The following is a 15,044-nucleotide window of genomic DNA, read 5'->3' on the forward strand; positions in this document are numbered from 1 at the left end:
TATTGATAAAAAAATTTATTGTGGCTTTAGTAGTGTCAGAAAAAAGTCCTCTAATGGGACCTGCTGATACAGATATGGGAAACACAGGTGATCTGAGAAACATTATTAAATAACTAAAAATGCTTTTTTCACAATATATTTCACCTATATCATCAAAGCAGAGTTGGAGTGGACATCTTGTTGAAGAACTTCTCCAGGCACTATGAACCATCTGACTAGTAAGAAAAACTGCAAACATTCAAAAGTTTATCAGATATTTAAAAAATATATCAAATGTGTTTTGAATCCTGTGTGTCTTACAAGGCCATCCTGTTTAACACTGCACTGAGGACACTACAACCAGAGAGGTGCAACTCGTTTTGTCACGGTACCAAAATTTCAGTATTCGGTACCAATACCAGTGAAAATCCACGGTTCTCGGTACCAATTTCGGTACCAAAGCAAAACACAAAAATATGCTAATAAAAAAACCCCACACTTTATCACTAAAAATAATACCAATGCCATTCTTTATCCTTATTTAAGTAATACAATTATAAAAAACAGCAAAATTAAAACATGTTAGAAATATTTTGTGATTTATTTCTTTAAAAAATAAAGTTTTATTAATTTAGGTAACCAGACTGTGTGAGTATGTGTGTGTGTCGGGACTCACTGGGATGTTGGTCTTCTACAAATTAAACTACACACACACTTTTTTCAGGCTGAAAAAATTATGTGCCCCCCTTGTAGCGGAGCATAAAGAACAATCCAAAGACCGCTAAGGAGCTGAGTGGAGGAATAACTTTCGTGACGCGTTTCCTTAAAAGCTTACATGTTATTTTATTTGTACAGGACCGTACAAGCCTGTACAAACAACAAAATATGTGCTCCAGCACTCACCCCCATTCTTCCCTTCCTCCCGCACACACCCCACAGGTGTTTTTAACCCCACTTAATGAATGACACTCCCATAAACATTAGGTCACATGATTTTCCCATTACATGGCTCCTACACCCCTGTTTATAGATGATAAAATATTGGGTGTGGGAGGAGTAGGTGGATTTTTATCAATGTATGGTGGTTGTGTTCACACACACAGTTCACACACACACATTTATGTCCAAACTCCAGCTAAAACATTTTTTTTTACTTAATAAGTGCCCTTTAAAAAAAAAAGAAAAAAAGAGAGAGAGATTAAAAACAAATAACTTAATCTTGGAAGCAAATTGTAAATATTCGTTGGAATGGCCATTAACCAACTGACTTTCACTGAAAAAATTGACTTCCCTCATTTTTCTCTACCAATCATCATTCACGAAGGCTGCTGGTGTAGATCAAATAACACGCAAGTCTGTAATTTATTTATCATTTATTTGTGCAAAATTACTTTTTTTTTCTCTCAAAGGAAAACAAATTGTCACGTTTTATTACCCTCCTCTTGCCGCCTATCACTCCAGTCCAGCAGGTGGCGCTAAGACACATTCAGTTATTCGCCAAACACCTTTAAACCTCAGAAGAAGAAGATTTATTTTACCCCGTTCTCTGTTGTTTTGTTGTGATACTTGTTTAATACCTGTAATATTCTTGTCCTCAAAAGTCGTGTCTAAGTTTTGAAGCAAGCAATATCTGGAGGAGTATCATCTGAAATGAGATCTGCTGCTGTGAAAATGATGTTCGTTAAAGAAGAGAGAGAAGAGAACACGAGTGAACCAGAAACCTGGAGGATAAAACACGAGGAACCAGAAACCTGGAGGATAAAACACGAGGAACCAGAAACCTGGAGAATAAAACACGAGGAACAAGGAGGTAGATGTTTATTCTGATCTTTAATGAATATTTGTGGTACATCTAAAGTTCCTTTATTTAATAAAAAGACCTTAACTATCTTTAAAATGTCTTAGCCTAAATCATTGTTTAGAAATTCTTATGGAAATGTGAGCGAACTGACACAGAGGATATTAAAAATTAATTATCATTTTAATTAAACTTTATTTTTGCTTTTTGGAATCATAAAACTGTTGAACTCGGAGAATGTGAGACTGAACTAGATTTTACGCTAGTATTTTAAGTATATATATATATATAATTTTTTTTTTTTTGCATTCTAACAAAATAGTAACATGTTTAACTATTAGGAATGCATATTGGTCAAGCTCAGGGACTCAAAAATAATAATTATGGGTAGATTGAAAATGTTCCACCCTGTTAGGGACATATAGTTATCACAACATGTTAATAATGTAAATGTTAAACAATAATGGGCCAATTTTCTTGGATAGTATAATATTTAGAGAATAGTGAATGTTCATTGCTAATGTGACTTGTTGGCAATAAAGCAGAATTTTGTAATTCATCTTAAATGTCTATGTCTATTATTCATACCTGAAGTCATATTAATTATTTTAATGTTATTATTCAATTTAATTAAAAATATTAATACTAAATATTTTTTTTGTGTTTAATCAAAATAATTATCTGTGATACAGTGAAAACAACATGTATATCTAAATTGTACTTAATTTTTGTGTGTATACTATTTGCTTTTTCTTAATTTGAATGCCTAATTTTTAAGGATCTCATTTGAAATCCAAAAATACTACGGACCTTAATATGTATCAGTCACTCCTATCTTCCTTCTCTGCTAATGTCTCCACTGCTAAAATGACATACTACCATAACAAAATTAACAATTCGTCTAACTCTCGCATGCTTTTTAAAACATTTTCCTCACTTCTTTGTCCTCCTCCTCCTCCTCCTGCTTCATCTCTAATAGCTGACGACTTTGCAACGTTTTTCATTAATGAAATTAAACACATTAGTGCACAACTTTCCACACCACAATCAGTCCAACTCATATCACCAGCAACCTTACACTCATTTACATCCTTCTCTTCGATCTCTGAGGCAGAAGTATCAAAACTCATCCTTTCTAATCACCCTACAACTTGCCCGCTTGATCCTATTCCATCTCATCTCCTTCAAGCCATTTCTCCTGCAGTTGTACCTGCACTCACTCACATCAACACATCCCTCCACACTGGTGTTTTTTCCCTCATCATTTAGACAGGCTTGTATGTTTGTCATTGTGCACATAACCTCGCGCCAATAAATCATCAGAAATATTATGTCCCTTATTCCATCTTATTATTTTTAGGGCCCGAGGTGCGAGGACCCTCTTGTATCTGCTTTGTTTATTCTTCTTCTTCTTCTTCTCCCGAATGAATCACATTTTTGAGGGCTTTAACATGCTCAAAAAGTCATGAAACTTTGCACACGCGTCAAACCTGGTGAAAATTTTCGTCTGATATAGGATTCAGAAGAGGGTGTGGCAAAATGGCTCGACAGCGCCACCTATACCAAGGAAATCAACAGCTTTCCAGCTATGTTTCACGTATATGCACAAAAATTGGCACACATATGTAACACACCCAATACCTACAAAAAAGACTCTTGGAGCGAAATTCTAAACCCAACAGGAAGTCGGTTATTTTAATATTATGAGCATATTTTGTGTAATTTTGGTCATTTCCATGTGTTGTATTTTAACGAACTCCTCCTAGAGAGTTCTTCAAATCAACACCAAATTTGGTATGCCTAATCTAAAGGCCTTTGCGATGTTAAATTGCTAAGATCTTGAGTTTTCGTTGAAGGGCGTGTCCGTAGGGGTGTGCCGGTTTCAGATTTGGTGATGACGGTTATGACGTGAGTCAAATGTGACGGTTCATAACATAACCGTCGGGGGGGGGGATATTAGTTTGAATAAATGAGCAGACACTGATTAGCTACTTGCTTTACGTTTATTTAAAATTAACAGCAGTGAATGTGCTTTCCGTTAAATGAATCACACACAGTGAACAAATCCGTAAAAAAAAAAAAAAACATTTGCAATGCCCGTGCTTTGTTTTAAATAAATCACACACAGTAAACAAAACCTTTTAAAAAAGTAGGCTACTTAAATTCTATAAGAGCATAAAAATGAATGAGTAGGCTAGGCCTAAATTACAAATGATAAAATCTACATACCTTTATCAAAGAAAAAAAGTCGAACAACGACTGTTTTAATAATACCTTAATTAAACTAAATAAAGGAAACAAAAAAAAAGTGCAATGACATTTTAATTTCCTAATCTTTTTCAACTTCCAAGTTCCGTGACAGGAACACCAACATGTTCACTTTACTCGGTTTGAGTGACGATCTGACAGGGGTAGCTATGTTCCCCGCAGTGCTAAAAACTCGCTCTGATGCGGTGCTTGTAGCACAAATACACATGTATTTACATGCCAATTTTGCTAAGAGCGGATAGCGCGTTTCATTGTCTCGCCACCATGCTAGTGGATCTGCCGTAGAATCAATTTGTTGTTCTTGGAGATAGCGGGTTAACTCCGTGTCAGCGCGCGCTCCGATCGATAAAGGGGCAGAGAGTTCAGACCTCCGTTTATTAAGGAGATCTCCAAGATTTCTCTTCTTGGGAGGGGGTGGTGCACAGACCTCTCCCGAATCATCTCCAGCAGCAGCAGCCTCCGAAGCACCACTAACTCCGCCTCCGTTTCCCTCGTCAGCTGATACAGTTCCCCCCCGGAGTGCATCTTTTGTCTCCTCCAATCCATCCCCCCCATTGCCTCTGTATCGTGGGTCAAGGAAAGATGACTTTGCCAAAAGCTCCTGAGTGGCTGGGGCACTGTATTTGTCCTCCAGTACGCTGGACATTTTGCGTTTAATATTTTGTGTCAGATCCGTTTCATTGGGGTTTGGTTTTAAAAGATCGCATGTCAACAGTTGCAGGACAGGCTTTACTGAAGAAACTGTTACATAACGTTCCCCAGAGAGAATGTCGGTGAAGTCAGCCACAGGTTTTAGAGATTCTTGAAGCGATGTTAAAACTTCTTTATCTTGCCATTTAAGAATCAGATGCTGGTGCTTTCTATCTGAGACCAGGACACGTGCGATCGCTTGCTCTTGTTCCAAAATTCTCTCTATCATTTTCTGTTTTGTTCCCCACCGTGTCGGACAATCCTGTGAAATAATAAAATATATGATTATTGGAAGAGGACGTACAGTAATAGAAAAAAATAAAACGAGTACCATGCTATAGCATATTGCTGCCTTTATGATTTATATGCAGATGAAAAAATAATCTAAAACCAATTCTGGCAAAAACTAATAGAATATAATAATGAAAATCTAATGAGTAAGACTACTCTATATTAGTATTATAACCTTATCTGCAAGACCCATATCAGCATTGCTTAAAATTACTGTTTATTTAGCATGCATATTAATAGAACAGTATAATATAGAGTTAACTATTGGCTAAAACAATTCTTACCAGAATAAGGCTGTGCTGTGGGAGTTGAAGTTCTGTTTGTGCCTTTATCAGCTCTTTCTTTTTCTTCCAGCTCTGAGAAAAAACGCTCACTAGGGACCGACATAGACCTATAGCTCGGCCGGTTCGGGCAGCTTCACTGTTTACACCGTTGGTAACAGCCAGATGCAAGTTATGTCCAAAACAATTTAGCCACGGCCATCCTAATTGCCTTACTGCAGCAACAATGTTCGCTCCATTATCGGTAGTGATACATGACAGCTTCTTTTCATCCAGACCCCAGTCGTGCAATCCTAACTGCAGGCATTCGGACAAGTGTTCCGCTGTGTGGCTTTCAGGCGTGTAGCTTGTTTCCAAACACTTGGATTTCAGTGACCAGTCTTTTGCTATGTAGTGAACGGTCAGGATCATATATGGGGTCATATTCACGCTTGACCACATATCTGTTGTCAGTGCAAAATTACTGATTTCCTGGAGTTCTCTTTGCACGTCATCCTTTACCTTACTATACAAGGCCGGAACAGCTGTTTGTGAGAAGTACTTTCTCCCAGGCAACTCGTACTGTTTGTCGAAAGTATTCAACATTTCTTTAAATGAACGTTTTTTCCACCGTCCGGAAGGGTACCATTCCTACTACCAAATATCGAGTCACACTATCTGTTAGTACTCTCCATTTGTCGCTGTCTTTTTTATATTTCGTCGCCTTGGAAAATGCCTCGGCCATATTCAACTGCCTCTGGCCAGATGTGGATTGGTTGAGCGGCAGCAGAAGCAGTGCTTAATCCAAGGGCCGCATAGGCCGCAGGGTGGTTAATCTTCAAATGGTTACGGAGATTAGTGGTGTTGGCATTTGTAACAAATACCGTTTTTCCACATATTCTGCACACAGGCTCATCAAGATTTTCTGGTTTTCCGTTGCCATCTGGTTTAAACCCGAAATGTGCCCATATAGGCGATGTAACATTTTTTTTCGCAACGAGATTACCTTTACCTTTCTTCATTAAGTTTTAATTTGAACCAGAACACCTCCGACGTTGGATCCGGAACATTTTTTATTGGATCCGGCACCTCAGTCCTATGTCACTATGGGAAATTAATCGCCTAAATTAAAAAAATTGAATTAATATTTGTGTATTGTTAAATGTTGTTATCGATAGAGATACGCAGATGGGGTATTATTTCATCCGCAACCACATCACAAAACTCATCATCCGCACCAACGTTTTTTGAGCAAATTTCAAAGCCGCACCCGCCCGCCATCCGCTGATTGGTTTGCGGTCTATGGACGATGCAGTGCTTTGCTGATGCGAGCCGCAAAAAAAGCCATTGTCTGTTCTAGAAAGGATGCAGCAAAGATATTTAATGCTAATGTATGAGGCATAGGCCTGCGCTGAGTTTCATTTACGATGAGATGCGCTCTAGTTCACAGTGCAGTGCAAGTGAACGCGGCGCGCTGGTGCTTCCATGTCACGGTTATCATTGTCTGCTGTATTTGCTTCTTATTTATTAAAATACATGCAATTGGTTTATGAAACATTTATTAAAATTAAGATAAAATTTTTACAAAACAAAATCCGTTTTTAAGAAAGGTTTTCTACAAAGAAACATTTAATGAAGTGGTAAATATCATGTCTGATTTACAAAACTTCATTAAGTGGTAAAAACCATGTCTCCCGATATATTGCGAATCTTATGATCCTATCTAAAAAAATGAAAATCATTTTTGATAAAAAATGTTTGTAAAAAATATTTTAATGACACGGTTTTGGCGGTTATAGAGTTCTAATGACGGTGTTCAACTATAACCGCCGGTCTCACGGTTATATACTAACCGTCACACCCCTACGTGTCCGTGGCGGCCTGGTGAATTTCGATGATTCGCCACGAAAAATGAAGTTGCTATAACTCAGACATACAATGACCAATCTGCCCCAAACTTCACATGTTTGATGAGACTCCGAAGCTGAACAGATTGACATGCCCATATTCAGTTATAGTCATAGCGTCACCTATTGGCAACAGGAAGTGACATATTTTATGCTGCGACGAACTACTCCTAGAAATTTTATGACATCAATGTCTTTTTTTGTGGTCAGTCTAATCTAAAGGCCTGTGCGATGTTCAGTTGTGAAGATCTTGAGTTTTCGTTAAAAGGCTTGTTCATGGCGCCGCAACGAAGTTCGATGTCTCGCCATGGGAATAAAAGATGTTATAACTCAGGCATAAAATGTCCGATCTTCCCCAAACTTCACATGTGTGATAAGAGTCCTGGCCTGAACAGATCTGCAGGCCAATATTCCACCGGGTGTGGCAGTATTGCTCTATAGCGCCACCTATACACTTTCAACGGAGTGCGCCTCGAGCTATGTTTCACGTACATGTAAAAAAATTGGTACACACATGTAACACTCCAATACCTACAAAAAAGTCTCTTGGAACAAAATCCGGATCCCAACAGGAAGTCGGTTATTTTGAATTTTCCCTTCAAAATTGGTGTTGTTTTTGCCATTTTCAGGGGTTGTACTTTAACGAACTCCTAGAGATTTATTCAGATCAACACCAAACTTGGTCAGTGTAATCTAAAGCCCTTTGCGATAATAAATTGTGAAGGACTTGAGGTTTCGTTAAAGGGCGGGTCCATGGCGGCCTGACAAATTTCAATGTTTCGCCATGAAAAAGGAAGTTGCTGTAACTCAGACATACAATGTCCAATCTGCCCCAAACTTCACATGTTGGATAAGACTCTTGACCTGAACAGATCTACATGCCAATATTCACTTATAGTCATAGCGCCACCTATTGGCAACAGGAAGTTACATATTTTACACTGCGACAAACTACTCCTAGAAATTTTATGACATCAATGTCTTTTTTGTGGTCAGTCTAATCTAAAGACCTGTGTGATGTTTAGTTGTGAAGATCTTGAGTTTTTGTTAAAAGGTGTGTCCATGGCGCCGTGATGAAGTTCGATGTCTCGCCATGGGAATGAAAGATGTTATAACTCAGGCATAAAATGTCAGATTTTGCCCAAACTTCACTTGTGTGATAAGTGTCCTGGCCTAAACAGATCTGAAGGCCAATATTCCATCAAGTGTGGCAAATTGGCTTGATAGCGCCACCTATACACTTTCAACGGAGTGCATACACTTTAAACGGAGTGCGCCTCGAGCTATGTTTCACGTACATGTACAAAAATCGGTACACACATGTAACACACCAATATCTACGAAAAAGTCTCTTGGTACGAAATCCGAATCCCAACAGGAAGTCAGTTATTTAGAATTTTCTCTGCAAAATTAGTGTTGTTTTGGCCATTTTCAGGGGTTGGACTTTAACGAACTCCTCCTAGAGATTTATTCAGATCAACACCAAACTTGGTCAGTGTAATCTAAAGCCTTTTGCGATGTTAAATTGCGGAGATCTTGAGGTTTCGTTAAAGGGCGTGTCCATGGCGGCCTGACAAATTTTGATGTTTCGCCATGAAATAGGATGTTGTTGTAACTCAGGAATAGAATGTCCAATCCTCCCCAAACCTCACATGTTCGACAAAAGTCCTGCCCTGAACACATCTGAAGGCCAATATTCCACTATAATGATAGCGCCACCTGCTGGCAACAGGAAGATTGGCACATATATGGAATAAACATTGATATATTCTACTTATATTTATGAGTTTAAATGCATATTTCTCACCGTTCACCTATTAACTAAAGCCACTCGCTGCCGGTGAGCCCGGTTGCGAGGGCCCGTTCATCGCTGCTTGCAGCTTTAATTTTTATATATATTTTTTAATAATAATAAAACAATTATTGATGAATAGAATATGTCTTAATTATTAATGCCAGGTACTATTTGTGCCATTTAAAAAAAAAAAATGCTGTTAGTGCTCTTCCCCTCTCAAAAAAGACTATGCCAAACATTTAACATTGCTGTTAGATTAGGCCATCTTTAAAAATATGTTGCAGTACGTTTCTTTTTTTTTTTTTTTAAAGGGTCGGTAGGTCAGTCTTTTTTTTTTCAAGTTTCAATGTAAAAAAAAAAAAAAGTAATTTTTTGTGATTGTGATATGCATATCATTTTAAATTAGCATATTATCAAATTAGCATATCGTGACGTCACTGACTGGGTCTTCAACCCACACCTTCAGGCACATAATTGCAAACCTCATTTTGATGCAGGCTATATATACCACAAACAAATTTAAATCTTTGTCAGAAAAATGTTTATTGCATGAATTTCAGGTGAGAAGAAAAAAAATTAGGTACTGTTTTACTTGCATCCACCGCTACGTATCAATGCAACCTACAAATGAGAGACCGTTTACTTTGCTTTCTTGGGTTGTCACTTTTGTGAAAAAAAAATCCTGTTTGATTTGAGGGACAAGTGTTCATTGAATCAATTGTAAAATCAATTTTGCATGTCTAAAGTTTTATACAGCAAATAACACCAAATATAGATAAATGTATAGACCAATATTTCTGATGATTTATTGGCGTGAAGTTATGTGTACAATGACAAACAGGAGTGCAACATTTTCGAAAAACAATAAGCAGAGTGGATTGCCATAATGCAAAACATTTACTGCAGGCTTCAACATGGCTGTGTTTACGATTAGAAATGTCAACAAAAACAAAAAAATTGCATAGGCGATTAATAATAATCACTCTGCTTATTGTTTTTATTTATTGTTTTCTTGAGATCTGTCTTCTCCAGGCTACGCGCACGTCGATCTGAGTGAAGGCGCGTGAACTGACGAGGTTTTGCTCAGAGCTTGAGGATCCAATGGTGTAATGTTTTACAAGCTCCTTTAAATACTTATCATTGGTTAAATATTTCTAAAACCCTTTGATTTTAAAGTAATAATAACTAATTATAAAAGAGATAAGAATTTTGGATCATTTTTCACGGCACATATCTGGCTATTCTCTGTCTGCCATACGGAAACGCCGCCCCTGGAGGAGGGGGGATCCGCCAAAATGAGTTGCCGGATCGGATTTTGGAGGTGCCAGATCCGGATCCAGCTTGTTCCGGTGCAAATTAAGCCCTCCTCATTTGTAGGTTGCATTGATACCTAGCGGTGGATGCAAGTAAAACAGTATAACAGTACCTCATTTTTTTTGTTCTCCTCGGAAACGCTTTTTTTTAATAGGCGCTGTCTTTATAAATAAACCACAGATTTGAGTTTCACTACATTCTCATCTGTAATACTTAAAAAATTACATTTCATGACACAATAACAGTAATAATTTTAAATTGATCTGAATAAATGGTGGTTGAAATCACAATGCTGCTGAACTCAACCAATCAGGATGTTTGGTGCCCAAAGTCCCGCCCCCGAAAGTTCCGGAACTTTGAAAAAGTACTACCTCGCCAGCAGGGACTTTCTGAGGGGAATTTTTTTACCCAGAACTTTATTTAGTTCCTGGTTCCTGCGGTGGAAACACACAGAGCACCAGGCCAAAGTCCCTAGTTCCTGGGTGAAGTTCCTGCGATGGAAACACGGCTTAAAATTCAAATTTTACCAAAGCAAACCTGGCAAAAAAAAGTGTATTTATCGCCAGGAACAAAACGCGATTATGCTAGTTTTGAAAAGCAATTGAGCAGGTTTTGTTTTGAAAACCGGACAATCCTGATCTTAAATGCACGGGTTGGATATATACTAGGAGCCCCTTTACTGACGAGATGCGCGTGTGTGTGACCCTGAAGTACAAACCGTATCATTGGTAAAAATGTTCTAATATTGGCAGGGCAATAAACGTTCTATGGCTATTTGTTTGGTTCCACAGTTTGCCGATTTTCTGTTTTTTTCAGCCTATCCATGGTGGTATTTTTATTCGTTATGTTAATAAAATATCTGTATTTAATAATGGTGAGTTTTTTTTTTTTTTCGGGTAAAAAATCAAGCAATTGACGCCATATAAAAAGTGGAAAAAAAGAAGGAAAAAAAAAAAGTGACGTGACATTCAGCCAAGTATGGTGACCCATACTCAGAATTTGTGCTCTGCATTTAACCCATCCAAAGTGCACACACACAGAGCAGTGAACACACACACACACTGTGAACACAGACCCAGAGCAGTGGGCAGCCATTTATGCTGTGGCGCCCGGGGAGCAGTTGGGGGTTCAGTGCCTTGCTCAAGGGTACCTAAGTCATGGTATTGAGGGTGGAGAGAGAACTGTACATGCACTGCCCCCACCTAAAATTCCTGACGGCCCGAGACTCGAATTCACAACCCTTCGATTGCTTATCTGACTCTTTAACCCAATGGGGTCTCCACTACAAATAGGAAAAAGAGGCTACAATTTGCACAAGCTCACCAAAATTGGACCGTTGAAGACTGGAAAAATGTTGCCTGGTCTGGTCTCGATTTCTGTTGAGACATTCAGATGGTAGAGTCAGAATTTGGCGTAAACAGAATGAAAACATGGATCCATCATGCCTTGTTACCACTGTGCAGGCTGCTGGTGGTGGTGTAATGGTGTGGGGGAAATTTTCTTGCCACACTTTAGGCCCCTTAGTGCCAGTTGGGCATCGTTTAAATGCTACAGCCTACCTGAGCATTGTTTCTGACCGTGTCCATCACTTTATGACCACCATGTACCCATCCTCTGATGGCTACTTCCAGCAGGATAATGCACCATGTCACAAAGCTCGAATAATTTCAAATTGGTTTCTTGAACATGACCATGAGTTTAGGGATGCACCGAAATTTCGGCCACCGAAAATTTTTGGCCGAAAATGGCCTTTTCGGTTTTCGGCCGATAGACTTTTATCACCGAAACAACACGGCCGAAATGTTGTGATGACGCAAACAGAAACCGCGACGTGCACGTGCACCTGCATAGGAGACAGATCAGAGCGCAGAAAAAAAGACTGGTCTCTGCACCAGATGAGGGGCATGCACCATCGTTGTCTGATATGTTCAGTGGAATTCTGCAAGAAAGTGCCTCAAATAATAATAATACGTTGGCTATTTTGTTCTTATACACACACACAAACATATATACATACATAATATCAGATTGTAGCCATATGCTAGATTTTCTGCTAGATTTCTGCTTTAATTTGCTAAAAATGTTTATTTATGCCCTGGCCCTATTTAAATACACTCTCTCAAATATTTCTCAAATGTCAGGCAGATGACAAGCTCAACTGCTCAACAGCTAGATGGTTATCTGTCTGAACTCCCCATCCCCAGAAGTGATAAGAGTCTTGCCAACTGGAGAAGTAATGCCACTTTCTAGTCCTACATAGAAAAATTTCAAATGCACTTTGTTTTTATGAGAGAACTGTTCATTTTAAAACCTTTCTGCAGGCCAGTAGGCCTGTACATTATTATTAAATATACACATGAGTGGGATAAATTTTTAGTTTGAATTTTATTTTATACTGTGCATTGTTGCAATGTGTTTAATAAATATTTACATCATTTGTAATTATGTATTTTTATGTTTGTTTGTTTTTTTATAAGTTATGTAATTGTAATTATCTTTGAAACTTTAATATTAATTTATGCAATTGCAATATCTTAATTTTAGTAAAGTTAGTACACTGTCATAGCAATAAATGCAATGGTACTAATAATTGGCATAATTTATTTCGGTGTTTCGGTTTCGGTTTTCGGCCTTGGTTTTCTCTTTTTCGGTTTTCGGTTTCGGCCAAGAATTTTCATTTCGGTGCATCCCTACATGAGTTCACTGTAGTAAAATAGTCCCCACAGTCACCAGATCTCAAGCCAATATAGCACCTTTGGGATGTGGTAGAATGGGAGCTTTGTGCCCTGGATGTGCATCCCACAAATCTCCATCAACTGCAAGATGCTATCCTATCAATATGGGACAATATTTCTAAAGAATGCTTTCAGCACCTTGTTGAATCAATGCCACGTAGAATTAAGGCAGTTCTGAAGGGGGTCAAACACAGTACTAGTATGGTGTTCCTAATAAACCTTTAGGTCAGTGTGTGTGTGTGTGTGTGTATATATATATATATATATATATATATATATATATATATATATATATATATATATATATATATATACATACACACACACACACACACACACACACATATAGAATTTAAGGCCATAAAAAGTCATAAAAACGTCCGGATTTTCCATACAAGGTCATAAAAAACATTTAGCCACGTCTTAAATTGATATGCTAGTCCATTAATTTGTTCTTCCATCAAAATGTGCTCGCAACGGCATTCATTTGTTTCGCCTGTTGTAGTTCTGTATGAGGAATCTGGGTGGTATCACACTGGTATCACAGCATTCCAGAACTACAAGGTGCATGCGGCAGCATACAGACTTGAGCATACAGATTTGCCAGGACTTTCACAGAAACCCGTGTGAATTCCAAACATTCTGTATCATACTGAGTCACTGCTTCGCTTAATTGAAATCATCCTGTCTATCACAATGGGAAAATGTACCTTTAACGATCTATGGCTCGGAGATGGTGCATTTAGTAGCTGTCTCAAGCCGTCGCTAACATTCGCTATCAAGCATCCAAACACAAGATGCGACAAGCTGAACTGAGCGGAAAAGCTGAACTGAGTAGCTGGTTACTCGGGCGCTGTGTTCGGTGCAGAGAGAGAGAGAGAGAGCGGCGTATCACGGACAGTCCCTCCTGCACATGAACGAACAAATAGGCTACAAATCGCAGTTTTGAACAAACAAAAGGATGTGAAAGAGCCCAATTCAGTTCCTACGTAGGGCTGTTCAAAAAATCGAATGCGATTTTCATGCACATCTCATCAGTAAAGACGCTCCTTTAATTAGAAGTATTATCTCCAGCACGTGTGTTCAGATTGTGGTGTATTTTGCCGGTTCTCCCAAGGATCAAACTCAGTCAGGGATTTTTCTCTCAGAAGAAAAGACTTTATTTTAAGCAAAACAAAGTCGAGAGCTTGTTGCAAGAAATTCTGTCGAAATGCTAAGTTGCATCTCATTATATACCGTATACAGGGCGTTTCCAAATAGTCAAACTTTTCCTTATGCATGCAATTTTGATCCCTCCCTAGGGAGGAGGGCCCCTACTTGTTTTTGTATAACGAAAGGCCGTTTCTGGCCATATGTTTCTCATCAGTTCTGTAAATTCCAGGGTGTAGGCAACTTTCTCTCCATTACCTATAGGATTATAATGGAAAAACAACTAGCAACAAAAATGGCTTGATTCACATTGATTATTCTTGATTGATTAAAATCTTACTAATAAAAATCTTCCACAAGATCAGGGTTGCCAGGTTTTCACAACAAATCCTGCCCTGTTGCTTCTCAAAACTAGTCCAAAACTAATCGCGATACAGGAGGTTCCCAGATAAAAAAAAATGCTTCCCGGGGTTAAAATAGAAGTTTTTTTTTTTTGTTAGGCCTGGTTGTCTTGGGAAAATTCGCAATCTAGGGGCTAAATGTCACGTTATTGGTATTGGGGTTGCTTCGAACCGCGGACATGGATAACAACCGCAGACTTGGCAACACTGGTTCAGGTGGAGTGGCAGTTACTACACAGAGCCGTAGTCTACCGACAATTAACACAAAATCGCTTTCAAAATCGACAAAGAATCACCATCGATTTTAAAATTTAGTGCAGGTTGTCAGTGAATTACGGCTCTGTGTAGTAAATGCTAACCAATGTTGTCAAGTATGTGGTTGTTTTTCATGTCCGCGGGTCGAAGCGACAATACCAATAACGTGATATTTAGCACCTAAAATGCGAATTTTACCAAG

At 38.5% G+C, this 15,044-nt stretch overlaps 1 protein-coding gene across 4 annotated transcripts in view; it reads left to right on the plus strand.

Moving 5' to 3' along the window:
* The window catches only part of LOC127953380 (gastrula zinc finger protein XlCGF57.1-like), a 76,641-nt gene that overhangs the window by 50,102 nt on the left and 11,495 nt on the right, over positions 1-15,044 (plus strand). The window contains exon 1 of one of the 4 annotated variants that reach the window (XM_052552610.1): positions 637-1,789. The exons of the other annotated variants lie outside the window; for them this stretch is intronic. Within the exon in view, the coding sequence (XP_052408570.1) occupies positions 1,630-1,789 (160 nt within the window). The 5' untranslated portion in view covers positions 637-1,629. Of the gene's footprint in view, positions 1-636; positions 1,790-15,044 lie in introns of those variants that run through there. 4 annotated transcript variants of the gene reach the window in all.

The sequence above is a fragment of the Carassius gibelio genome, chromosome B3 (genome assembly GCF_023724105.1).
Source record: "Carassius gibelio isolate Cgi1373 ecotype wild population from Czech Republic chromosome B3, carGib1.2-hapl.c, whole genome shotgun sequence".
Classification (NCBI taxonomy): domain Eukaryota; kingdom Metazoa; phylum Chordata; class Actinopteri; order Cypriniformes; family Cyprinidae; genus Carassius; species Carassius gibelio.